General features: G+C 43.7%; 1 protein-coding gene across 4 annotated transcripts in view; it reads left to right on the forward strand.

Moving 5' to 3' along the window:
* The window catches only part of CFAP276 (cilia and flagella associated protein 276), a 107,739-nt gene extending 84,737 nt beyond the window's left edge, over positions 1–23,002 (forward strand). For 2 of the 4 annotated variants that reach the window (XM_078644220.1, XM_078644222.1), the window contains 4 exons: positions 4,824–4,937; positions 7,083–7,198; positions 17,066–17,184; positions 22,748–23,002. In XM_078644220.1, the coding sequence (XP_078500346.1) occupies positions 4,824–4,937; positions 7,083–7,198; positions 17,066–17,184; positions 22,748–22,818 (420 nt within the window). In that variant the 3' untranslated portion in view covers positions 22,819–23,002. Of the gene's footprint in view, positions 1–3,572; positions 3,767–4,823; positions 4,938–7,082; positions 7,199–17,065; positions 17,199–22,747 lie in introns of those variants that run through there. The other 2 variants (XM_078644223.1, XM_078644221.1) reach the window with 2 other exon arrangements.
* The last annotated feature ends 3,644 nt before the right edge of the window (positions 23,003–26,646 follow it).

Consider the following 26,646-nt stretch of genomic DNA (forward strand, 5'->3'; position numbering starts at 1 on the left):
TACAATGATACAGATAACATCCTCTATTCAAACCTATGCTGAAAACAAAGCTGAAAAAGGATAGCTACAATAGATCTTACATACATCGTGTTCTGGCATTTCTTTTATCTAGTATTACAGACAGTCTGTAAAACTATGAATTCCAAGAATATATTGAAATTATGACAACTCTCAAGGAAAACTGCTCAACAAAGGAAAAAAGGAAATAAAGGAATTCAAATCAAAGTAGAAGAACAACCTGTTTAGTTCGATGGTAACTTTTCAATCTGGGACCCGAAATCTGGTCCAATGATAAGTAATACCTTGGCAATACCAAATGTGAATATAACAAACACTCTCAGACACTTTAAACATGCCTTTTTCAAATTGGAATACTCTGCTAAAACTGTTTCCATTGATTTAAAACTGAAAGGGTATGATTGTGAGTAAAATAAAGTGCTGCAATAATGCCACAAAATTTCCATTTTTGTGCCCCTAAATTTGCAAATCTATGCTGCAATATCCTGGGGGTCTGCGATGCTAAGCATCCATGTTTGCATGTATTTATTTGAAAAGTTTTATATAGCGCTACTAGACCTGGAGGTATCAGAGCGCTTTACATGAGTTACAGAGAGTTACAGGTTACATAGTTACATCACTTAAATCAAAGAGTCACAGGGAGAGGAGGAGGGGGAGGGAGGGAATAACGAGGAAAACAATGTCAGATGTCCGGCTGGGTAGGTGACAGCCGATGGGGTGAAACCAGGGCCAGACTCCTCTTTAGCTGCATATGACAGCTCCACCGGGCATCGGCCAAGGTAGCTCGTGTATCAAGGTGAGTACAAACAGTTTTGACACCCATGGGGCGTCGTCAAAGGTCCATTAGAAGTTCAGAGGAACGTTATTAATGAGTTATATATAGTGTTGGCTAGACCCATAGGTATCAGAGCACTTTACAATAGGCTGCACACTGTTACAGAGAATGAAAACAAATACACATTACGTCAAAAATTAAGCAACAAATTGGGAGAGGAAAAAAGGTGAGACAAATAGAGAGGAGGGGGGCAAGTGTGAAGGGGGAGGATGGCAGGAGAGACGAAAGGAAGTCTGCCCAAAAACCGACTGGGTAGGTGACGTCCTAGGAGGGAATCCACAGCCCATCACACCAATAGCTAAACAGATAACTCCATCGGGCATCAGTCAGATTGCTAGGTCTCAGCTGACGAGGGAAGGTTCACAAAAGAAAGTCCAGTGGATAGACAGGGTGGGAACTATGAGCAAGGGCGGGTGAGGGCAAAGGTCAATAGCTGGAAAGAGGAGAAGAGTAGAGAGGCGGGGATAGGGGGTATGGTGAAGAGGAGAAGGGAGAAAAGTCCAGTAGAGAGACGCAGGAGAGTTTGCCCAAAGACCGGCTGGGTAGGTGATGGTCAAAGAGGGAAATCCATACCCGATCTCCCCTTTGGTTTGCGAGGTAGCTCTACCGGGCGTCAGTCAAAATGTCTAGGTCTCAGCTGCCGATGGAAAGATCTCCGAGTCAAGTGTCATGGAGGGTGAGCAGGAGCGAGGCAGGGTGAGGTCTGACCCAGAACAGGACGATGACCAATGATTTTAGATCAGGAGAGATACTTGACCCTGTGGAGTGATCCACCAGCTCAGTTTGGGAGTGCGCCGGTACCTCAGGAGTCCCCTGCGGCAGTAGTCAGGACTGGCCCCAGTCGCCATCTTGGGGACAGGCACTGCTGCAAACTCCACCACCGCCTGAGATGCAGGGATTGTGAAAGGCATAGGGGAGGGGGGCCAAGAAACCACAGTAGCCTATCCAGCAGGAGAGGTGGACCAAGGTCCAGCAGGTCGTTGTGCCAGGAATCCGAAGGTGTAACAGGTACTCACTGTGGACGGTGAATGTTCTACTGAGCGTCGGGTACTTCTCATGGCAGCGATGGCACAGGCCCAAGATTCTATGGCACGGGCATCTACCAGCTCCCCAGCCGCAGCGACGTTGTGCACTGTGAGCTGGGCGCCGTTACGGTGCTGATTGAAGCGATACGATCTGGGAAATTACCGCGCCATTTTGGAGTCAGGCAGGGACAGGTAAGTATCGTGGTGCCGATCACATGTATGTAGGTGACGAGCACTGGACCACAAAAACAAGGTGTACGTCGATCCGAGGAGTGTGAAAGGCTTCCCTCATAAGCAGCAGCCGCTCGGTAAAGGCAATATAAGTACTTGGAGCAGCTGAGGGTCGATGCAACTTTAGGACGATGCAACATTGGCCGATACAACTGTTGATAAATTCAACTATGGGTCGGTGCAGCTGCGGGTTGTTTCAGCTGTGCATCAATGTAGCTGCGGGATGATGCAGCGGGCAGATTATCGTTGGTTAATGCATCTAGCCGTCCCAGCAGTTGTGAGTCAATGCAGTTATGCCCTCTTACCAGATGCCAGTGATCAGTTCTGCGGAACAGCCGTGAGTGGCCGGAGATCGATATCACAGAATTCCATTATGGCCGCTGAGTCGTCAGGGAGATCCTTGCAATATCACCCGGTCAGCAAAGGGCTAGTCGTCCTGAAGAGTCCACTACCCAGATGTCGGCACAGTGCCCAGGAACAGCCGTGTGGGGCCGGAAGTCGGGGTTGAAGGACGAATCTTGTAAAGTACGTTTAATCATGCTATTGAGGTTAAATATTACTGTTCGAAGGTCTGGATTTCCAGGGATTTACACCGATGGCGATCCCTTAGCCACGGAGCCCTCTGGAAGAGCTCCTACCCCAGCGGCCATCTTGCCACGTACCTGCCTATGCTGAACAGAACATGCCATGGAGAGAGGCAGGGATGCTATAAATACGCCACAACCAGGGCTTTAAGTGGGCTGGGTACTGCCGGTGCTCACCACTGGCCTTTCTAAAAAAGCAGGTGCTGAGACGGATCCTTATAGGGCTCTCCATTTTTGCCCTCACCTTCAGGGTGAAAAAATATATCTTTCCTCTGCAGCAGTACCACCTTTCACTGCCTTTGATGTTACTTCAAAGAGACTTGTTAGAGTTCTTTCACAGTTTCATCATTTAGGAACTGAAGTATTGTCAATATTATCTACTACAAAGCCATATTTGTTGATTATTTATCTTACAAAACTAACAACCATTGGCAAAGCCAACAGACCTGAATTCTTTTGGGTGTAATATTACTGGTTGTATTATATATCATAATCTGGATGCAATGACAGAAGCAGCAAAATACACTATGCTAAACACAGGATTTTACCTTGCATATTTTTAAGCCACGCCCTTAATTACATAGGCCACGCCCCTTTGAGAGACCTCCTAGTAGTTTTTCATTCTACTTAAAGCCATGGCCACAACTACTGTTCTGAAATTCTGCCCGCCTACAACTTTCCTCAAACACGCAACGGTAATTCAGAACTCGAAGGTGACTTCCTTTCTGGATATAGGTACTTCTACTTTGTTTTATACTACTGAGGAAAGCGCTCCCAGATCCGAGATGGCGCCACGTTTAGTCAGGCAATTATGCTTGTCCCTTCTCTTTGTCTCATTTACGGTCCTCTCTAGAACTCGCTTTCATACGTCACAGTGTACCGTTTCCTAGCAACCACCCGCGGGCTTCGAGTCGCCTCCGAGTGCAAGAGAGGTTGGTCTGAGCGCTGGTCACCCGGATAGGTACAGGGAGGAATAGTGTTCGGATCCAGCTATGCCGACCATCCGAGACCCCCTCCCGTACCCCAAGTACGAGAACGACGGCACTTACTGCGGATTTGGCCCAGTAGAACAGGTATTGTGCATTAAAATCCACCTTGGCGAAGTGCCCCCTCCCTTCTCATCCCACCTTGTGCAATTCTATTTCTCTAGGAAATAAGTTTTTGAACCATTCCGTCTTCTTTGCCTTTCTGCGCGAACTCTCTCTGCATTGTTTTATTCACTTCAGCCATTACCCAAAGTGCCGTCTTTTAATGAAATGAGGATCCTTGCCGAGTGTTCTCTGTACCCCTTTTGAATTGTCTACCCCAAACTCGTCCCACTTCGTTGCTGCCTCTCTGCAGGCGGGCAACTAGAGTCAAATTTCGGGGGGAGGGGCTGAAAAATATTTCGGGGGGGCTAATTCTTCCAACCACAGACAGAGAGGCTGTAAAAATGGGCGAACACACAACAAAAGCCTCATTTACAATTAATGGTCTTTTAAAGACCAGTTAAGTACTCGGGTGCGGCTGCAATTAGATGCTCGCCAGCCCGCCAAGACGTGTCAGCCCGGGCTGACACACACCACACGGGGGGGGGGGGGGGAGCTGTAGCCCCGTGAGCCCAATGGGTGTTACACGCCTGCCTCTCCGTAATCTCCTATGCTCCCTAGAATCGCATTCACTGTGTGCAGACGTGTATAACTGTATGGGAACGAACGGCTCCACAAAGAAACGCAAGTAAAATTGTTCATCTTAAATCATAGAATATCACCTCTGCTCTTACCACTCGGTCGTCCCTCGACATGCTCTATTTGGCTGTAAGATTTGTTCGAGATGCCCCATCGTCAATTTCTCAGCCTGCTTCCGCTCCAGCCCACCTTTCTCTGTCTGTCCTCCGTGTTTTTTACTGCCGCCCCATGGAGTGCCCTTTGCAAAGGTTGAATTGTAATCTTCCAGACGCAAGCTACTGTATTATGGGGTTACACTGGTGCTAATGAGTTGAAACCTTTGCCCAGACAGTGTTATGCGTAAAAATGTCAAAATAATTACATACTACTATCACACAGAACCTGCCTCATTAGGCCGCATAATTTGCATGTTCTTGCTGCATAATTTAGTTAATTCTACCGCATAATTCTGTACATTTTGTAGACGTCTTATTCCACACCAACACACCTAGCTCAGAATGAGGATCCCTGGAACCGGCTCAACGCCACTGCCACACTCTCCAGTGCAAGAAAAGATGTTTGTTATTTCGACCCCAAGGTAAGTTGTCTGAAGCATTTGCTACTTATTTATAACATGCAAATACATATTTTCTTTGTATTCCCTTTTCAATCTGCAACTCTGTTACATGCTACCTGCAGCTGACCCCTCCTTAAAGGTATGTCTAATGATCTTAAGAGTCTTACAGTGTAATATAATAGCTTACTTAGTAAAGATTGTGTTGTAGGATGCATGCAGCCTGCACTGCTGGGTGCCCAAAAGCCCTAATCGCCTGCCAACATATATTCTAGCGAATAGTTACCAGTGCCAACTCTTGGTGGGCAAGTTCTTTTCTCTCTTCTTTGCATTGCCTTTTAATAGCATATCCGACCCTTTTGTTTTGTGGTACTTCTAAAGCTGGGCCAAGTTTATTCCTTGCTTCTTTTCATTGTTTGATCCATCTCCTGATCACTTAATGATCTTAGCCTTGCTTGGTTAAGGCCTCAACAGTTACAACACCTGCACAGCCTTCATGTCCCCGGAAATGGAAAGTATTTGAAAACTCATTAGAGGGCAAGGAAGCCTATTTTACCACAATTTGTTATTACTACTTGTATGAATTACATGGTGGGTGTACATCTCACACCACCGTGAGCTTGCTACAAAACCATAGACATATTTCCTGGGCTAAACTACATGGGAACTTCAGTGACTTGAAGTTGTAGCAGAAGAGCATTCTAAGCAAAATACATTTTGTACCAGCGACCAACTACTCTGCGTGCTCAAATGTTGGTATTCTTGACCAGTCCAACCCAAATCTGCACCCATTTATAGAATAAATATTTCTTAAATATTGGGGTCTTGCTAGCACGATCATAATATTAACCAGACTGACAGACTGTATATTCCGCTCATTATCTTAACATATACATTCTATGACGATAATGACTAGGATGTCATTAGATGACGTAACAATTTTCCCGCCGTTTTAGAATGAAACATACCAGAAATGTAGTTCACTTTTGATGAAATCATCTAGGGTGAGTCCCATTTAAGTAGTACTGAATGGTAAATTAGCAACAACGTCCTACTCCGTCCAAATTATTGGTAGAGTTCCAGTTATCTTGATCCAAACATTTATTTATTGTTGCTTATATACACTACCTCGACTTAGGGGAGGGATTAGGAGGATGGATATGTGTGCTTTACTGAGAAATATTTAACTAGCAAGACCAATATCTAAGAAATACAATTAAGGAGAAGAGCAACTGTAGAATAAGAATAGTGAGTGGTATGGCGAAAAACTATAGGACAGACAGTACTAGGTAACAGGAAATGCATTTTCTTCCGGTTTTGAAGCATGAGTGCATCTCAGAGAGCTATTGAGGCTCAGCTGTACTATTGAATGTGGCGGCTTTCACGTGGCGAGACATGACTTCCTGCTGTAGATTTAAGCTCACCAGACTGCTGTGGATACCCAGTGAGATCATGCACTCTTTGACCATCGACAATATTGAAGGGTTGACCTCCTGTCCCACCTTAAGCCCCTCAGCAGACTCCTACATGCTGCTCAGGTGATTAGTGATTGCTAAGGAGTGGATTAGTGATTGATGAGGAGTGGAAAGGACATAAAGTAAACATGGTCTTACAGCATTGTACCCCAAATCTTCCTGGAGACCAGGTCCTGCAAGAGCTGTCTTCCAACATTTCAGAACAGAATGGGTTAGATCCTTCTGTATCCGAATGTGGCAAAGCCAGAAGCGAGTATTTGGCCCGTATTTCCAGTGTGTCTCCACGTCACATATAACATGCAAGAACCCCAAATCCTCTGTTAAAGGTAAGATAGCTGAAGAGTCAACACGACTCATCACTGGCTGTTGAGCTTGAACATTTCAATAACAACCCAGCCTGTGCAGATTCTTGCTGTTCTTATGCTGTTGAGTCTTCAAGAAGAATGACCCTATTAATTGCAAACGTAAATTACTAGTTGGGTTACCAGTGGCCCATAGAACCTACCATCAGACCATGGATTGGTTGAATAATGATAATTTTCACACATACATGCTGCCTCTTTACAATTGACGCACATCACGTCTTGCCAGCAACAAGAACACGTGGCTTGTGTCTTTCTTAAACCAGACTTGCATGAGTAGTTAATGAATGATGTTGTTTACATCCTCTTTTTCTTACTTTCTTCTATAATAGGCACCACGTGACAGCTTGGATCTCAATTTAAAGTCAATGTACAATCACCAGAAAGATTTGCTTCTTCCTAAGAATGAGACTGTCTTCCAAAGAGAGACCTTCACAGAGGATCCCGGGTGAGCTATGCCGCTGCGCTATCCTCTCTTCAGACACAAAGCTCTGCCACAGCACCTCTACCAGGCTCTACAGCATCCTTTGCTGTTGCTTAAAGGTCCACGAGCGGTGACTTGAGTAAATGTTCATCATCTTCTGCCAAGGCAGATAACTGCTGGAAAGAAACACCTCTTGTGTTTTTAGTACATGTCTACTTCCATACCACCACCATGAACACACCTTAGTCAATTCATTATAGTTTCTATGTATGGTGCCCCCGGCTACTCCACCTGCTGCACACAGTTCTGCATGTGTTCTCCTCAATCCAGCCTGGTACAGCTCATTGGTATTTTAGTGTCCTGGCACCTTGTCTAGTGCACCCACTCAACTCTGTTCCACCTTACCTCTGCGTGCCACAGTATTAAAGCCCTCACATACAGCAGCTATCCTCTTCCTGTATTGAGACTTGGCTTTCACTCACACTCTTGACTTGTAGCGACCTGTAGCATCTCCTGCCACTTAGGCAGCGACTGCAGCATGGCCAGGCTAATAAAGTGATTCCTGACTTTCATCGCACCTTCAGCACTGGGGTCCACATGCCTGAGGCTGGCCAAAACACCTCAGCGAAACTGCAGCACTCTATAGCATTTACAATTAGAACCCAGCCATCAACTAGCATACATCAAACTCTGGCCATACAGTTTCTTTTTTATACTTAACAATTTTTTATTGAGATTTTGAATATATTCAAGCATATTTATAGTCAGCAATGTGAGCTCTGCAGTACCAAAAATAATTACAAAATAAAACAACATCTCAAAGCATCGTCGTTAATCTATCAGTGTCATTACACGCTCCATTTCAAGGCATTCTGCACTTCTATCTTTAGGTCCTCATTCATGAATGTGTCCCCTTGTTTCTACCATCTGATGACTGTGCTGTTCGTGTATCACTGTCTCGAGAGACCATGTAACACGTATTTGTGGAGTTCTTAGCGAGCATGTTTTATATCCCGTCAACGGGGGAAGTTTTTTTCCGATTCCAGGCCCCACGAAACAGCTAATTCGCCTCTGTGATTTATTACGTGCCTCCTTCCCAATCTTATTTAGGGTGTTAGTGTTGATATTGGCCCCTATGATGCGGTGACCTACTCTTGGTGTTGTGTACTTGAGTATTGGGGACCTAAGTCAATCCCTTGTTCTACAAAATTGAGCTGGATTGTTCAAGGCCAGCAAGCTAGCTGTACTTTTTTGGTGTTCCTCCTTTCCCTTGCTGTAATACTAATTTACTGATAGATTTGGTATCAATCTACACTGCCCCCTTCCGATTCAACACTATCGTTGACGTAGTAGTCTAAGTGAGTCATGATGTGGCACAGGGCACCTCAACGTAATTTATGGGGTTGAACATGAATTCACCCAGCTTCTATCATATTTTTAGATTTGGTCATTTATATTGTAGATGACCAGTTCGTTGAAACCATCTAGTCATCTGGCGTGTGATTTGCGGGGTAGTTTGTGCTGTCATGCAAAAGAGAATCCTGGCAGGTTAATGGACCTATGTGCCCCAAGATGTTTGTCATACAGTTCATGGATACAGACTACCAAATTCTTCCTTGAGTGACCTAGCTATGAGAGCCCATTGAGTTTATCAAGGCTTGTGTGTAACATTTATCGTAGTAATGCTTGCTGAAAAGCAAGCCAGTAATGATCAGCAAGCGGTATTCATAGCCCACCACACTATGTTGCTAGCCGTGATCTTCTCCCTGCCCAGATGAATGCCTTCATTAGCATGGTGAGCTCACAGATCATGTGTGCAGGTATACATAGTGGGAGCATTGTAAATATATAGTTAAATCGAGTCATCACATTAGTTTTATACACTTGTATCCTACCCCGCATGGTAAGGTTAAGTGAGGACCATCTTTGTAAATCTATCTTTACTTTTGAGATTAGTGGATCTAGGTTATTTTTAACTATCTGATTTAATTTTGTGTTTCAATTATCCCTAAATATTTCGGATTGTTCAGTTTGCACATGATTTGATGCTCTGTTGTCAAACTTACTGTTGTGTTTTGTGTTAAAGATAAAGTCTTGAATTTACTCCAGTTTGTTTTGTAGCCGTAGAATAAAGATAATCTAAAGATTTTGTGTAAGAGGTGTGCCATGGAGAGTTGAAGGTTGGAAAGTGTGACTAGTATGTCATCCGTGAACAGAAGTACCTTGTGTTCCGCAAAGTTACCCTGATGCTTTCAATGTCTTTATTTTGCCTTATGGCCACTGTTAAAGGTTCTAGTGCTAAGACATGTAGCAGTGGAGAAAGGAGGCATCCTTGTCATGTTCGTCTTTGTATCTTAAGGTCAATTGATACATGTCTGTTGCAGCCAACCACTGCCAATGTATTAGTGAACAGCTATTTGACATTTTCAGTAAGTGTTCCCATCGGTTAAAGCATTTTCTCTTAACTGGTCTCTCCCGCAGGATGGAGCTTGCAGTGTGTGGATAATGCAACAAGTGGCAATGTCTGACCACTAGAACAAGCATCGTGGCGAGTGAGGTGTTTAAGGGCTCCCTGTGGTGTTTTCAGCTCTGTTTTGAGTGTATCTGGCAGATGCGTTTCAGATACAGCTTTGCAGTCATATGCTTCCCTTTGAGGCACGCCCATTAGGCAGAGTCATCATGAGAAACAAACTCTACTGCCAATAGAAAACCGACGTAACATCAAACTTGGTTGTCCATTTTAAAGGATTGGGATACTCTCCTTAGCTTTGTATGGCATGCACAACCATTGTAGTAAAAAACACTAGTTTGTGGTGAAATTGTAGCTTATGATAGCGTCAAAGAGAAGGAATTTCAAAGTGAAATTTGTCTGCCTAAGGTTCTAACAGTGTCAGTTGCTGCCTGGATCTTGGTGAGACAGGACGTGTTGGAAGTCGTGGGCACTTTACTTGTGGTAATACATCTTGTCTGTGTTACATTGGTGGAACCAGTCTCTATTTACCATAAGGACATTGTAACAAAATTCAGGTTATGTCTTTGAGGGTGTCTCTTTTGTGTGCCAAGGACCCATACATTGATCCTACTAACAGTGTTTGGTGTTGTATTGTTAGCTTGAGAATGATACAGTGGCCTGCTGGGTCTTGCCATATCCTGTGTACCTTGATAGGCAGGCCTTTACTTTTAAGTAAAGCACCTCCCCCTTAGTGATATGGTTTGGTATGGGGCTGTGCATCGGCTGCTATAACGGTTCTTTTGGTGGCTTGGTGGCGTGGCATTCTCTGACCACCCAACCATACACAGTTTCTGACTCTCTTTCTCTTAAAGATGCGTCCCCTGTATGAGGGGTATGCTGGGCTGTAATGTATGAAGATGTGACAGGATTTTTTTTCTTTTAATGTGATGTAGTGAAACTATGTTAAAGTTGTTCGTGGTTTGCATAATTTGGTACTGAACAGGGAGAGGTTAGTATTTGTTTCTGAGTGCCAGTACAAGTATCTAACTGTTCTGTTATTGAAGTGTGTGCTAGACTAATCTTCGGGTGCGTCTATTGGATGCCTATATTTACACTACAAGATGTGACCAGGAGGTGGCTCATTCTCCAGGGAAGCTCACCCGCAGCCCCATCTACCAACAGCATGTGTGTGAGTATCACTGTAGGCTTTAATGGGAGCCTGGGGATCAAGGGTACCATGTATACCTGTCACTTGGAGGCAAGTCGGGAGGGAGGGGGGAGGGGTGAGGGGTATCTTTGTCTGTTGCCAGCAGCAGGAATCATAAAGTCATGGGTTGCCATCTTGAAAGGGAAGTCATTGCCACCAAGTTCTGACATGTTCAGCTAATGTATGTATGTAATTTCTTGTGTGCTGTCAGATTGGTACAACGTCATACATGTCTGTTGGTGGGTGTCCCAAGGATGCAGCACTCATAAATACGCCTAAGCTGAGGCGCAACAACCTTTCACCTAGCCTAATTACATAATGTGCTTCGTACTCAAAACACATAGTGAGTAAGTATACAACCTGCATTCAACATTGAAGATTGAGGAACTCGGGTGAGAAAAAAAGAGGGTACCATATCTGGGTAGGAATTCAAAGTCCTAATATGGAAGGGCTGTTAGCGGCAATCTGGATTTGTCCCTCTTGAGTTGTTGTTTCGTCGTTTGTTTGTGTTTCAGACCCATGGACCAATGCTGAGTTCTTCCTCCAATCTGCTTCTTTCAGTCACACGTGAGAACTCCCATTCTACTTCTGGCTGGGTCTCTAGTGGTCCACCCAGTTTCTAGTCTGATTTATGTCCATGTTCGTTTCATCAATAGAGTCTAGTAGACCTTCCAATTGCCCCCGGTTGTCAAAGTCCAATATTTTGTTATCTTATGTGATCAGGATAGTAGTTGGATCCAAAAGGCTGTATCTGATACCCAACTTTTAAAGCCTGAGTGCTAGGAATCTATTCCTGTGTTGGATGGTATCCTGGGAAAAATCTTGCATGACTGTGACTTGTATATTCCTGTTTTTCTTTGCTTCATGAATGATTTGTCAGACCCGGTGATAATATATGAAGCAGGTAATGATCTGGTGTGGGCCTCCTTTGACCATTTGCTTTCTTGTTCATAGTCTATGTGCTCTTAGTATTTCTTGGGGAGGTGTAATTGTGATCTTGGTGAATTATGGAATGAATTGTACTAGAAAAGCAGATACATCCATGCCTTCCATTTTTTTCTGGTATTTCAGAAAAGCAGAGGTTACATCTGCAGCTTCTGTCCGCTATTTCAGTGGGTTTCATTTACAAGAACCAGCGGTCTTGTTACCAATCACTTCGAGGCCTCTATCTTCTGTTCCACTTGCTGCAGTCTGTCCTCTGTTTGCTGTATACATGCCTTGAAAGAGGCAATGTTGGAGCAGTTGGAAAGTATATCTGCTGAAAAATGTGTTCTGGTGTCTTAGACCATAGCCATGGAAAGTCTTAAAGTGGTAACTTCTTTAACCGCATGCGTGTGGGCGGAATTCCGCCCGTACGCTGAGTTTTTAAAAAACGCATGTTACGTGACGAGCTGGGCTCGTCATGAGCGTGCGAGGAGGCTACCTCATGACGAGCCCAGCTCGTCATCAGCGTCGAAGAGGTTAAAGGTGGCTTCCGCTGTTGGTGTGGTTTGTTCAGACGTCATCTTGGGTGTTTTCCCTGTTTAGGTATAGTGATGTGCGGTGTTCGCTGTTGTAACTGGAGGTAGATGTCCCTTTCTGAGCCTTAGGGCTTTTGGTTTGCCCTGGCCACATAGAGATGAAACATCTTTGTGGGGGGCCTAGGTGTGGCAGGTGCACTTTCTTCATATTATCATAGATAAGATATCAGAAAGTGCGCTATCGGTTCTCATGAATAGTTCTTATATCTGTGCATGCCACACTGTTATGGTTCATGCAGTAGTTTAAAGCAGTCTTAAATGTTATGCCTGTATATGGGATGAATATAGTCTTGGTGCTTATCCCAGTTCGCCTGCTCTGTCCTGTGTAAATATGACAGGGCTATTTGTTTTCTAACAAACATCTTGAGTTTCTTCAGAGCAGCCCCTATTGATGGCTGATTCTACGCTTGTATCTTGTGTCCTTGCCCCCTGTTGAGTGCTTTAGCACAATCCCATGGAGTAATAAGGCTCAACTTTCGATAGGGCCCACTCAAGCCTTCAGTTTTATTATCCGATCTCTTTCTCCCAGTTTGCATTACTTCAGTTGACGAGAGTTACTGTCTGGTCTTTTAATGTAGCCTGTGGAAAATCGGTGGCATCTCACGTATACCTGATTCCAACAATTGCAGTGCCATATTCCTCTTTCTATGGCTACTGTTCTCATTTAGGTCGAATGGCCATGGCAGTGTGCCATTCCCCTTCTCTCTGGTCCGGCAGTTGCTACTGTTTCTTGCATGTTTTAGGAGTCCGACCGTAGATATTTATGGTGAATTTGTCGGGTGTCGCTCGTGTGCTGGCAGTATTCACTCGGCCGTCTGTTGTCGTAATGGGCCACCTCACTCTATTCACCTCAGCACCTGTGGTGTAGTGTCCTGCAGTACACGTCATGCAGTAGCCTCTCTATAGGGGGCCCTGCTAACACCCACTGCTCACCCATCCAACACAGACGTCACTGGTCATGTCCCCTTGAAAATAAAAGAGACCAGGTGCACGTGCCCTGGACCAGTTTTGCATCATGTAACTAGTGTCTGTGTCCTCCTTTATCGCAGCATGCGGACAAAGGGCAACAATATTACAATGGCGATGAAGGTGGTTGATCCCACCGTGCCCTCACACTATCCATCCATCCTGGCTCCCCACCACCACCCCTGTGGATGCCCATCGCAGCGGTAAGAACAGCGCCTTAAGAGGAAGGTGAGCCCCCTCCCCAGCCTGGCAGTTCGGGCTGGACTGTTCCCATTGGGCGCAGGGTCATGACTGATTTGCATATGGCTGAGTCCAAACTGGAATGACATAGTGAGAAAAAAACGATGGATTTAGGCCCAGATCTCTGTACTGGGGTGAATATATGACATTTTCCTGCATTCTGTCCATCAATTGTTCTTTATGCATTTGTCACCCTTAGTGTGACGGGTATGCCCAGACGTGGGTCCCATGCTGTCCATGCCACTGGAGTCAAGCTATTCTGGCTGATTAGGGCTGCAAGCCTGAAACCGGTCCTAGGATGCTTGTTTCCAGTCCAGGGAGGACCTGGCTGTTCTGGCTGGACTGTTCCCATTGGACGCAGGGTCACGTATGATTTGCACATGGCTGGGTCCATACTGGAATGGCATGGTGAGCGAAAAAACAATGGATTTAGGCCCAGATCTCTGTACTGGGGTGAATGTATGACATTGTTCTGCATTCTGTCCATCAATTGTTCTTTTTGCATTAGTTCAAAAATAGTGCATGCTAGTGCATCCAGAAGAAGAGAGACAGACAGTGAGAAGTCATACGAAGCACCAAGGAGAAAGAGGAGAAGGAAGTGTGACCTGCCGGCTCACACTGTGAAACAACATGATGGCTGGCCAAGCCCAGAAAGAGGGAAAATCAAAAATGGCCAGACATGGAAGTCGCGCTCAAGAAGACTCGGGCTGCTGAAGGAGCGCATCTAGACACACAAGCAGCATACAAGGGCATCCCGGAGACAGCACAACAGGAAAACCAAGAGTAAGACACAAGCCCATGCAAACCGAGTCTCTGCCCCATGCTTCCCAGGGTATCCATCCACACACATCAACCATCTGCTCAGCAACCCAAAACATCCAGGAAAAAAGAATGCAGATGCCTCCATAAAGAAAAAAAATGTAAGCACTTGCCCACCATCAATCCAAGCTGCTTGATGACCCAAGAAAGAATGCCTTCAACCATCAAGGCAACTTGTTGCCCCACATCATAAAGACTCACCACACGCCTGGCAACCCCAGCACGCCAGCCCCATCTTCATGTGTCATCCCTACCATCCATGGAGCATCGAACATCCTAAGTGGAGCCCAACACCACTATCAGAACTACAAACAAGCAGCACTAGTGACACTCAGAAGAGTCCGTCATCCAGAGACTGACTACCTGCTCATCCTTCCTGCACCCTCATCCCGACCGCGAGAGGGAGTCTTGACTAGACCCATCAACCCCTGAGGTTGCACGAGTGAGTAGCCAGTGACTCCTCTGCAGTCTTTCAGCAGCTCATGCTCGGCACAGATGTAGACCCAGCGCAGACCACACGCAGTTCTGTGGCAACCCATCTAAGGAGCCACGACAAGTGTGAGAGATGGACTGGACACTGCCCCACCGTCAGATACCAGGAGGTGGCAAGGCCTTGGAGTGAGGACCTCATCAGGTTGCAGACGTGTTCAATGATCCATGAAAAATCACAAAGTATGCTTCATGATGGATGGATGGTTCGCAGTGGATTCCAACAACATTCCTGATGGACCCTGTTTTGAACTGTTGGCCCTAAACACATCATCCGGAGCATCAGGAGAGTGGTTTTTTGCAACTCCACACAATGGTTACAACTCGAATCAGCATGCAGCTGGAAGGTCCCTAATGTCTCTCAACCAGTGTTCATGTCCTGAACCACTCAGGTTAAATTATGAATGCGAGCGGAGATGTCCTGTCACAGCTCGCTTCATCAGTACATATGTCTTCTGCTGTCCTGCTGATTGACTCTAGAGACTAATGGACTCAAGTTTATTATTGTTTTGTTTCCACAGGTTGGACTTGTTGCTTTTCTTTTGGGTTTTGGAAAGAATGCAGTGTCTCGCAGGCCACATCATGCAGAAGCCCTTCCCTAGGCATTGCGCTAACACCCACCCCTCACCCATCCAACAAAGGCGTCACCGGTCAGGTCATCCTGCGAATTATAGGGGCTGGGTGCACATGCCCTGGACCAGTTATGCATCATGTAACTAGTGTCTGTATCGTCTTTTTTAAGGGCCCACAATATTGCAAATGGTAATCACATCATGCGGTTCTCTGCTCCTGTCTCGCCGGTGCTCTTTTCCATTCTGCCTACTCTCAGTTGCTTTACTGCTCTCCCTCCGCTCCCAGTAGTGCGTTGTTATCCAGAGGGATGCAGGTTTCGGCAGAGCTCTATAGGTAGACTGCCTCTTCCTGGGCTCCTAGCTCCGCCCCCTAACCACACTGTTGTAATGCCTTTGATTTTATCTTGCCATTTTCAGTACTACTCATCCCCTGTGACAGACCCTGTGTTGGTCTGCTTCCTCTCAGGCCCTCTGCTGGAAGATTCTTTGTTTTACGAACTCACCACTGATTCAGTAAAAAGTATTTTCCAATGCTCCTGAATTTACCACACTAAGTCTTATAGTCACTACAATATCAACGTCTAATACTTAGATTGAAGAATAGATTCTTCAGGCTGGCAGCGAGTGTCTCTTGAGAAACCTAAACATGGTGGCCTTCTCACCAGCCCTCATGTACTTGGAGAGTCAGAGAGTTGGAACTTGTATTTAAACTTTTCTGAGATCCGTATATAGATACAATTTAATTGGGTAAACAAGTAGGTTTTTTGTTTTTACACTGCAAAACCATATATTCCCTGAAGGTGTCACATGAGATGATGTTGCGTTGCTTAGTGAGTTCGTATGTTGGTTGTTTATCTTTTCAGATGTGCCATGATTTCCCTATTCAGGGCTGCTGGAAAACGTTTCTATGCTTACAAACAAAACTCAACTGTGTGGCTAAGTGAATATATCCATACCCATTCATATGTCAAGAAACAACACAAATGTAGCTTAGAGGACAGACTGCATGAATGTGCCCACAACAAGCCTGAGGCCATAAAATGGGCATTTGTTAATGGAGCATGGATTTGGACTAAATTGCTGCACTTTAGCTGTTCTGCTGCTTGAGAGTCCTTTGTGCGTGATACCCTATGCACAGGTAGAGTTAAGAAGCTTTCAGTGAACACGTTATGCATGGTCCTCAGGCCAGGGAAACTAGGAGCCTGGGGAACAAGCATCACTTGGGACTCGGGTGGAGACAGGCCTCCTGGGGCCAGACTATCCATATCCATCTGAAGTTTGGGTTAGGCATGTAGCTTAGCTGCACAGATAGACACACTGGAAGCCTGGTAATGATATGTCTAATACACAAAGCCAGCACAGAAGCCTCAGTAAGCACGCCACCCAAGGCCTGTAGGCTTGCAGCTGTGCAAGGCATGTACCAGTGTATGCCGACATCTAAGCTATGCTGACTAGACCAAACCGCAGTCCATTCTTGTATATTGGTTTGTGCCTTAAAGTCCCTTTCTGTTTACAACACTATTCCGTGCCTACAAAAAACATATCTAACACCATGATTGCTCTGCTGAATAGCTAGACACGAACCTGGCACTTATAATCTGGGTTTTATTACTTCTTCCTCTTCAGGAGAATCTTAAAGAATCGAGTGAAGGAAGGACCCCCTCCTGGGGAGTGCAAACTGTCCGCACTGGTGCAGTGGGTGAGCCCTCGAAAGGAGACCATTGACTCTGTGGACGGAGCCATCGGTGAGACTCTACAGGCAAGCTTTGTGTGACCAAATAGGTAGAGAAGCATACAACATGAAACATAAAAGATTCTGTGAGATCAGTGTGTAAATTGTGGCAGAGATTGTCATACACAGGTCCAGCGGTAGGCTCCTCCAGTAAGGTAAGAGGAGCGTCACCCCACTTCTTCAACTGCAAGCTCAATACAAAAAAGAAAATGATAACGTTCCGTTATTATCATTTTATTTTTTGTACTGAGCTAGCAGTTGAAGCCAGGTTGGGTTATGGCGGGGCTAGGCTCTGGTGGCATCTAGGGAGGAGAAGTGGTGGCTGCACCTAAAGTGCTCATGACGCTTTGGCCGGTCGTTTCTGGCCGGCCAAACCATCATGTGCACTTTGCATGTACTCCACAGGCTGTATTGTACAGTCTGTCTACAGAACATGCACAGCCTCTCAGTTAGTTTCTGGGCACGAACCACTGCACTCAGACCAATCACAACACTGCTGTAAGGCATCCTGGTATTCAGGTGAGTGCGTTTATTATTTTTTTTACTCTCCCCCCCCCTTGCCCGCACCACCCCGATTCTGTAGCAGCCACAACTGCAACTGCACAGGTCCTTCCTAGGATTTCCCAGAGCAGTGTGTTTGGGGAGAAACAGGAAAAGAAGGCTCTACATGTATTGAAATGCCTTTCACTGGCCGTCGTGTGCAAAACCAGTAACAATTCCAAAAGGCATGGGGTATTTTATTGTATTATAATTGTATTTATACAGCGCTTACTACTCCTGACGAGGCGTCAAAGTGCTTTTTCAGCATTTGTGGCACGCTACTCTAGAACCCATAAAGGATTAGTGTTGAAATAGTATAGTGAAATATGAAAGTAATTTAAGTGGTGGATAGGTTAGTCAAATATTTGAATTCAGAAGGTTAGCGGAAGGATAGAAAAGGGAAAAAAGATTTGTATTGATATAGCGCTTGTTACCCCTGATGGGGTGTTGAAGCGCTTATTTTGCAAGTAGCACGCTACTCCGGATACCCATAAAGGATTAGTGGTGAATTAGTATAGTGAAATATGAAAGTAATTTGAGTGGTGAATATTAGTCAGTTATTTGGAGTGAGAAGGATAGAAGAGGGAAAAAAGGTTTGCATTTATTTAGCGCGTGTCACCCCTGATGGGGTGTTGAAGCGCTTTTTTGGCGAGTAGCATGCTACTCTGGAACCCATAAAGGATTAGTGTTGAAAATTAGTATAGTGAAGTATGAAAGTAATTTGAGTGGTGGATATGTTGTTCAGTTATTTGGATAGAGAAGGGTAGCCGAGGGCTAGAATAGGGAAAAAGGTTTGCATTTATATAGTGCTTGCTACATCTGATGAGGTGTTGAAGCACTTTTTTGGCGAGTAGCACGCTACTCTAGAACCCGTAAAGGATTAGTGATGAATTAGTATAGTGAAATATGACATTTGAGAAGTGAACATGTTAGTCTGTTATTTTGATCAAAAAGGATAATGGAGGGATAGAAGAGTGAAGGATTTAGACTTTTTTTGTTGAGATCATAGCAGTAGGGAGGAGGCTTGGGGATGTGGAGGGGAAGAGTTAGAGGGAAGAGTTTAGAAAGGCTTGTTTTGGGGGATCGGTATAGTAAAAGAGGTGTCAGATGATGCAAGGATGGGTAGAGTCTAGAAAGGGTTATTTTGGGGATAATTGTAGTGGTATGGGGTTTGGGCTAATGAGAGAGTGGATGTAGAGGATATATTGATTGAGGTATAGGGTGAGAAATAGAGTAGTAGAAAGAAGTTTGAGATGAGTCAGAAAGTTGGGGTAGAAGATATATCGAGAGACCTATAGGGTGAGAAATAGGGTAGTGCATTGAATATGCTGAATTGGAAGAAAGCGATAACTATACTGATCCATAAGTACATGGAAAATATATAGATGCATATAGGAGGTAGGCATATATAGATGAAAGATATTGATAGAGGTATAGGATGAGAAATAGGGTAGTGCCTTGGATATGCTTTTTTTAGGAGAAAAGTAATACATATATAGATCCAAGTACATGGAAGGTATATAGATGCATAAAGGAAATAAGTATATGTAGATTAAAGATGCATTAGATAAACTCTGGTTTTCAAGGCTGGGTCTGGTGGCTCAGTGGACTAATGCATCCACTGCAGGGGCCTGTGTTCGACCTCATAGTCACAGGATCATATCCCGACGAGTTCATTCAGCCTTTCATCCATCGAAGGTCGATAAAATGAGTACCATTGAGCTGGGTAACAATAAACATCTGTGATTCAGCGCTAAGATACCTATGGTGAACATGCGCTTTACAAATACACAAGTTAAGTGTTATTGTACTTTAAAAAAACTTTTATTTTATTTTTTAACAAAATAATTATTCTACATGTTTATACAAAGCAATACACAAAGATAGGTACATATCTATAGTAAAAATAAATGCTTATATACAGAGGTAGACATAAGAGATTAATCATAGGTTGAGCAAAAATGGATATTGAGGAGCATATGTGAGGCAGAAAGGGGCTCGTGCCTCTTATCTGCTGTAGATATTTATTTATCAATGCTTGAACAGTGACAATTTTTAATAATATTTCATAAGGATTTTCATGTGAAACAGTCGTTCTGTAAATAGTGGTAAGCCTGCCGGGTACCTTGGTGATCTCTCTTGATCGCTTATAGCCCCTTCTGCTCTCCTTTTTCTCAAGTGCAGAATATCCACCCTCTTCGTTTGTATTCTCGTTACCAACCCTGTTTGCAACCGTACTATGTTACACTGCAACAGCCAGAATTGTCGGAGAGGTGCAGATGTTGCCCCCTGTACTCCAGCAGGTTGTTCATTTATAGCACCCATGACTAAAGTTTTGGGATAGATGCAGCAAGAGATATGTTCTCAAAATTCACAAGTGCCTGTAGGGAGGATGCACAGCTACAAGAGAGTGAGTTCTGTTCCAGCTGCAGCTCATTCGTCTGATGAATGAAATCCTTCCTGATCTACTGTCTCATATATGGATTAGATCACGGGACATGAAGGCCACGCAACTGAAACACTTCTCCTAGAGCACAGAGCCCTGCTGCATTGAGCCGACACTACTAGCGGCACAGAAGCTATAACCTGCAGGGCCCCCCAAGAACCCGCTTTATTCTCTCCCTCTGGTTTATGTGAGAGGCGAGTGCCTGCCTGGAGTTTGTTGTCTCTTTGTCATGATGTTCATGGGATGACAGCGCTGATTATGGGAGCTCGGGCCTGGAAGACTTTCGATATCCTGCTAATTGACCTAAAATGTGTTGCTTAATGACCAGAAACTGGCCCTGCCTTTACCATTCAAGTTTAATAATAACCTTTGCTGGTGAATAGAATGGTACACAAATTGTAAGCAAGGCCAGCCAGAAAGTTTGCAGCTGTAGAGGAAAATGTTAGACTACTCCATTTCACCTTTAACTAATACCACTATCAATTTATAGATTTGATTTAATTTACGTTTATGGTAGCGTAAACAGGTGCTCTGGCGCTAACGTAACAAGGTGGAGAGAGAAACCAGTGATCCTTAGTTCCTAAAACACCATGTTTTTAAAGACCTCTGAACACTCAAAAGGAAGGGATCAGCTTTTCTTTCAGGAAGAAGCAAGTTCCAGTTCTAGGTGGTACAAACCACAAAGCTCTATCCTCCCCAAGAAGAAAGTTTATAAGGGGGCACCACCAGATTTCTGGCTCTGTTGGAACGAAGAGTCCTTTCAGGGACATACCTTCTGAGTTTCTCTCGTAAGAAAGGCAGGGACCGATACCTGAAGCTCTTTGTGAGTGATACAGAGGGCTATAAACACTATTCTCGTTTGAAAAGGGAGCAGGTGTAGGCTCACCAGAGCTTGAGAGGCCGAATGAAATCTGGGCTTTTCATTAGCAACCTAGCCACCGATGCATACTTCCCAGTGCTCTGCAAGTAGTAAACCTATCTCTGCAGCCATCCCGAAGCTCATTGTGGAGACATTTGAGGCAAAGATGAAACAAAACAATGAATGAAAGGATTACTTTAGGAAGTTAAGACCTCCTTTAGAAAGGAAGAAATGAGAGAAAGATAAAAAAAAGAACAAGAGGAATAATGAAAGAAAAAGAAAATTAAGAGAAATGAAGAAATTAGAGAAAGGAGGAAAGAGAAAATGAGAATGTGAGAAAATACACAGAACACAGGAGAGGCAGAAATATAAAAAGGAGGAAGTGAGTAGGAAAGGAAAGAAGAGGAAGGGAAGAGAGAAATAATGGCAAGGACGAAGGAGAAAAAGAAAGAAGGGGCAAAGGAATCAAAGAGAAGAAAAAAATGAAAAATAGAGTGGAAGAAAGAACAAATGGGAAGAGAAAGGGAACTAAGGAAGGGAAAGATGGTAAGGAAATGAAAAATAAAGAAGAAGGATGAAAAGAAAGAAGGACTGAAAAAGCAATGTGAGATGGAGACACAAGGGAAGGGGAGCAAGAGAGAAAGGAAGCAAAGAATGAACATGAGAGGAAAAATACATTTTGAAAGCAAGAAAGGAATAATGGGCAGAAAGTGTAAAGGAAATAAGAGGCAACCAAAAGAGTAAGTAGAGTGAAAAAAGAAGAGAGGAAATAATTAAAGAGAAGGAGGGAAGGAAATAAACAGCAAGAAGGAGAGGAAGAAAGGAGAAAAGGAAGAACAGAAGGGGACCAGCAAGAAATAAAGGAAGAGAGAAAGATATAAAGGCAGAAATGAAGAAAGGAAGAAAGTAAAAAAAAAACGAAAAAAGTCAGTGTAGGGCAACTTTGAAAAATACACCTTTAATACAGCATAATAAGCCTCAGAATATTTTAAATTAAGTTTGATGGGTTTAATGAAATAAAGGTTCATAGAGGCAATATTTATCAGCGTGAATGTTTATAATCCGTGTGCTGTGACAGTTATTTATGATCAGGCATCTTCCCAGAGAGCAGCACAGGGTTGTTTGTTTAAGAGCAGAGTGGGCTGTGTGCTTCTCCAGTCACCTTCCTCTACGCCACAGCGCATGAGTTGCCAGAATCACCCGAGAGCAACAGATGCTACGAGCAGCTTGCGATCGATCTGTAGGATACTTATGGTCTGATCACAAAGATTCATACTTTTTCAGATATTCTAATTGGGTGACCTCAGCCAGTTAGAATGAGAGAAATAAAGCATTTCCCGCCCCCCCCCCCCCAGTCCCACCAGCCCTGAGGTGCAGGATATTGGAGCAAATCAATAATTACAAGTTTCTGTAGGTTTGGGCTTGCATCAAAATGTATTGGTCAATGCACAGAAGCGCCCATGCACCACCCACCAAACACCTCCCTGACACAAAATTATGCAAGGCAGCACAATACGCTGCATTAATTTTGGTTTACAAAGCAACACAAAGAGACATTTCTTTTGCTTTGTAAATACCAAACCCATCGCAAAACCTTAGTAAACCTGGGCCTTAGAGTTGATGCTGCTTCCCTGTATGAGGATTCCTGCTGAATGCAGCACAGCTATTGATTAAAATCTGTTGATGTGCCTTGTACATGCCTATTAAACTTTGTTTGTATTCTCCCCATAGTGAGCCACCACAGTGCGGCCACCAACAGCGGATACTCCAGGAAGCAAGATGGCGGCTTTTATTCTATCTGATACAATGAAAGACATCATTGTGAAGACACCTCCATAGCACTGACCAACATCTTTTTTTCTTTGTCTTTACATCCCGCCTGTACATTAAAATCTGTTGTTGAGCTACCATACGGAGAAGAAAACACATTCTTTCACATGTCAAAGTACAATAAAAATCTACACTGATGAAGGATTTTTACTTTGATTGCTCACCACTTCTCTTTTTCTCCAAGGGGCACCATGGTGCAACAACTGGGAATAATTTCTTCTTGGGGTCGATTGTTTTCAGCTCCATGTGGTATTGTTTGATTGGAAATTACTTAATGTAGCCCTAAGTTTTTCTCCAAGAGTTGAAGAAATCAGGAGGGGAAAAGGAGGGATTACAGGCAGTAACCTTGTTAATAGAAAGAATATCGCCCAAGATGCCTATAGCACACTGGCTGGCCAAACAGTCATGCAGAGCTGTTGCGGATGAAGCATCAGTTCTGACATTTAATCCATCGGGCACTGCAGAACATCTCAGTCAAAGACCAAGGTGAAGAAATCATAAGAAATAAAGAGATCTTCTGTGCAGGTTGGCTTCTTAAAGAGGCCTGCCACTGGCAGTGCTATTTGAAGCTGGAGACGGAGGACTCATAGGACCTATTGGGTGTGTGGTTATTTTTTTGTTGGGGACACAAGTGAAGAGCATGTAAATACAACCTACATTTTCCTTGCTGATTAAGCCCATTCAGAATGCAGAAAATAACTTGTACAGGGACTTGGTCTGCTTTGGAGCATTTATCATGAGTCAGACCTACTACTTTCAATTAAAATCCTGCAAATGCACCCACCAACTGCAGGACTGCTCCGCACACACTCGCTGTCAGTTCTGTTGACCAAACAAGCGGGCAAAAGCGTCACATACTCCTCTGCCACTGAGAAAATCTCTTGACCTTTCCACCAAGGCCTCCTATTGAAAATAAACCTGTAACTCCCTAAAACTAGAGCTCTTCATGCAGCGTTAAGCATAGGCACACCCTTCCTGGTCACCATTTAGGCCCCAATTCACTAAGACTTTGCGCCATCGTAAAGTGACACAACATGACATTCGTATTAACAAGGTGCTCTTTTCTCAGCACCAAAAGCGTTTTGCATCCCTTTTTTGTCAAGTGGGTGTACTGCAGTAATAATACTTAGGATGATCAACGTAAACAATCAGGTTTTGACATAAAGCCTGATCCACCAAGCTAGCCAGACTAAGCTTTGCGTCAAAAACGAATGCCTCTTTGAAACAGATGGTAACAAGACATGTTTTAATTTCTGTAAAAAACAGTGTATTCAATGTGTGCTAAGGTGCACAGCCCACCAGGGCCGGACTGGCCATAGCAGACACCGGGCAATCCCCCAGTGTGCTGCACGGGTGGGGGCCTGTTTTGGGCCACTGGGGACCGTTTTTGTTACAGGGCCGTTTTTGCAGCATAATCGGCCCTGCAGCAAAATCGGCCAAAAACCGGCCCCAGCAAAGAGGTTGGCGGCACCTCCAATGCCCCCCTCCCCCCGAGAGGGGAGTGGGGGTAGGCCAACCACTTTGTAGGGGCCGGTTGTGGTTCTCATTCCGGCCTTGCAGCCCACATGTCATATGTGGGATCCGTCGATATTTGTCTAGATTCAGGAATTTGTACTTGAAGGGTATGCTTCCATTACAAATCCAATGCCAGACCACACACACACTGACGTCTCCACTTGAGTACCAAATGTAAGTGTGCGCACCAGGGATAACAGCAGCAGCACACCAATCTTAGTATGGATCTGCTCTGTGTTTTCCCCACTATGCAAAGCACCACAGCAAAACAGGTTGTTGAAATAATAGTAAATCTGCTCTTTAGTTTGTGAAGTGTGCATTATAAATGTTCAATTTGATTCAATGTTTGTCTTCAGTTTGTTTTGTTGAAACAAGATCAGATTACATACCTTTCTTTACATGACCACTAGATAATTGTGGAAATACAAGAGAATCCATTTGTGATAGTCAGGGGTAACATTATCTATCCTTAGCTTGCAAGTCAGGACTCTTGCTACTTCTGGTTGTAGGGATCAAGAAGGCAGCAGCAGCAGAAAGTATTTCTCTTTATTACCCGTTTTCTTTCTCTAGTTTGCACTTCTTGCTCTTCCCAGTTCAAGGTATAAGGGTAGGACGATGGGTTAGCCCTGTGATGTCATCAGAGTCAAAAAGTGCTTATGTCGCTTCTACTACGCTTGGCATTTTTGTGATTGGACGTCCAAATACTAAAAACTGTGCTATAATTGAACTCAACGTGCCTCGTTTCATTTTTCAACTCTATTGTCTAATATCTTTAGAGTTCCACCTGTGCCAAATCATTAGAACTTTCCTACCCAATGAATGAATGTAATTGTCCTTGAAATTGCCACACTTGCTGATAAAGACTTACTAATCTGAATTTATAATTGTATTTCAAATGTGAAAGTAACTAGAGCCCAAGATAGCACAAGGCAACATTCATCAAAATAGACCAATATCGTATTAAAACTTCCTACAAACAATTGCCTAATAAAACCATATGGGATAAATTGAATTGTGTTTTAGAAGAGTATGGTGAGCACACTTCTTCAACAATAAACGAAAAATGGCAGTCACTTGAAAAAAATGGGCGGCTTGGTGTAAGTGGTTAAAAATAAAAAACAGGCAAGCAAAAGAAACACAACTCAAACACAAGTCTAACGTCAGAATTAGAGAAGAAGAAAGAGAAAAGTAGAAGTAGATTAAGCTGGCATGTAATAGCACTTCGAACCACGTAGTGTGAAAGTACGGCTGCATAATCATCAGGCAGTTCATTTAGGTGAAAAGATAAATGTACCATTCATTAAATATTATGTTGCATTGTATATTTACATAGCATTTACTCTCCATGTGATCTTCATTACTAATCTTAACCCTTAAGATGTATTAAAAGTAAGTAAATTGAGTTTTAAAACCAAAAGTCAAAAAATAATCCGTTATACAAAAACTGCTCCTTTCCAAAACAGTTTTTTTAACAAACGTTTTCACATTTATTCCCTTTGATACACATCTGAAGACTAATTCTATCAGATATATAAAAACATGAGGAGCACAGTGTATCCACATTATATACAGAGATGATGATCTCACTAGGTTAACAATATGTTTTAGTGAAATTAAGAAAAAATATAAACAAACATTATATGGAAATTCATTTACATATACGTTACAATAAATACTTCCGTCCTTGCCATGATCATTTTAGGATTAAGTATAAGATACTTTGTCCTGTGCTCATGTACTATCAATAAAGTCGTTTTTGAAAAAACAATGCTGATTTTGGTGAAACCAAACACAGAGAAAGCTTAATTTGTGTGAGTAATCTGTTGTACCCACTGTTTAACAAGTGTTTGTTTAGGTGGGGTTGGGGAGGTACGAGAAGGCATGACAAGTTACAGGAAAACCCTTAGGTTGAGCCTACCGTGAGCTACAAAGCGACACATTTTAACCACAATTATTGGTTTATTAGCTCAAATGTAGCTCCATTTGATGTAGTATTTGGTGGAAAATCATGAAAGATTGCAAAGAGCGAGGGGAATGAAAAATCTCAGTAAAAGAATGTCAATGAGAAAACTTAGATATGGATTACCGAGGGGAACTCTTTCTTCCTGTTCTCTATTTATTTTAATGCTTTAAAAGATCTTAGGGTGATCAGAAGCGGATAAGTATTGGTCTACCTCCCATGTAAAAGGAAATAAAGGGTCTATGAAAGTAACCCAGATCCAAATTCACCTACAAAGAAAAACCTGAGTGTTCAAGCTAAGGCCAATGTGCAGATGTTGTGAAGA

This window comes from Lissotriton helveticus, chromosome 5_1, assembly GCF_964261635.1.
Source record: "Lissotriton helveticus chromosome 5_1, aLisHel1.1, whole genome shotgun sequence".
Taxonomy (NCBI): domain Eukaryota; kingdom Metazoa; phylum Chordata; class Amphibia; order Caudata; family Salamandridae; genus Lissotriton; species Lissotriton helveticus.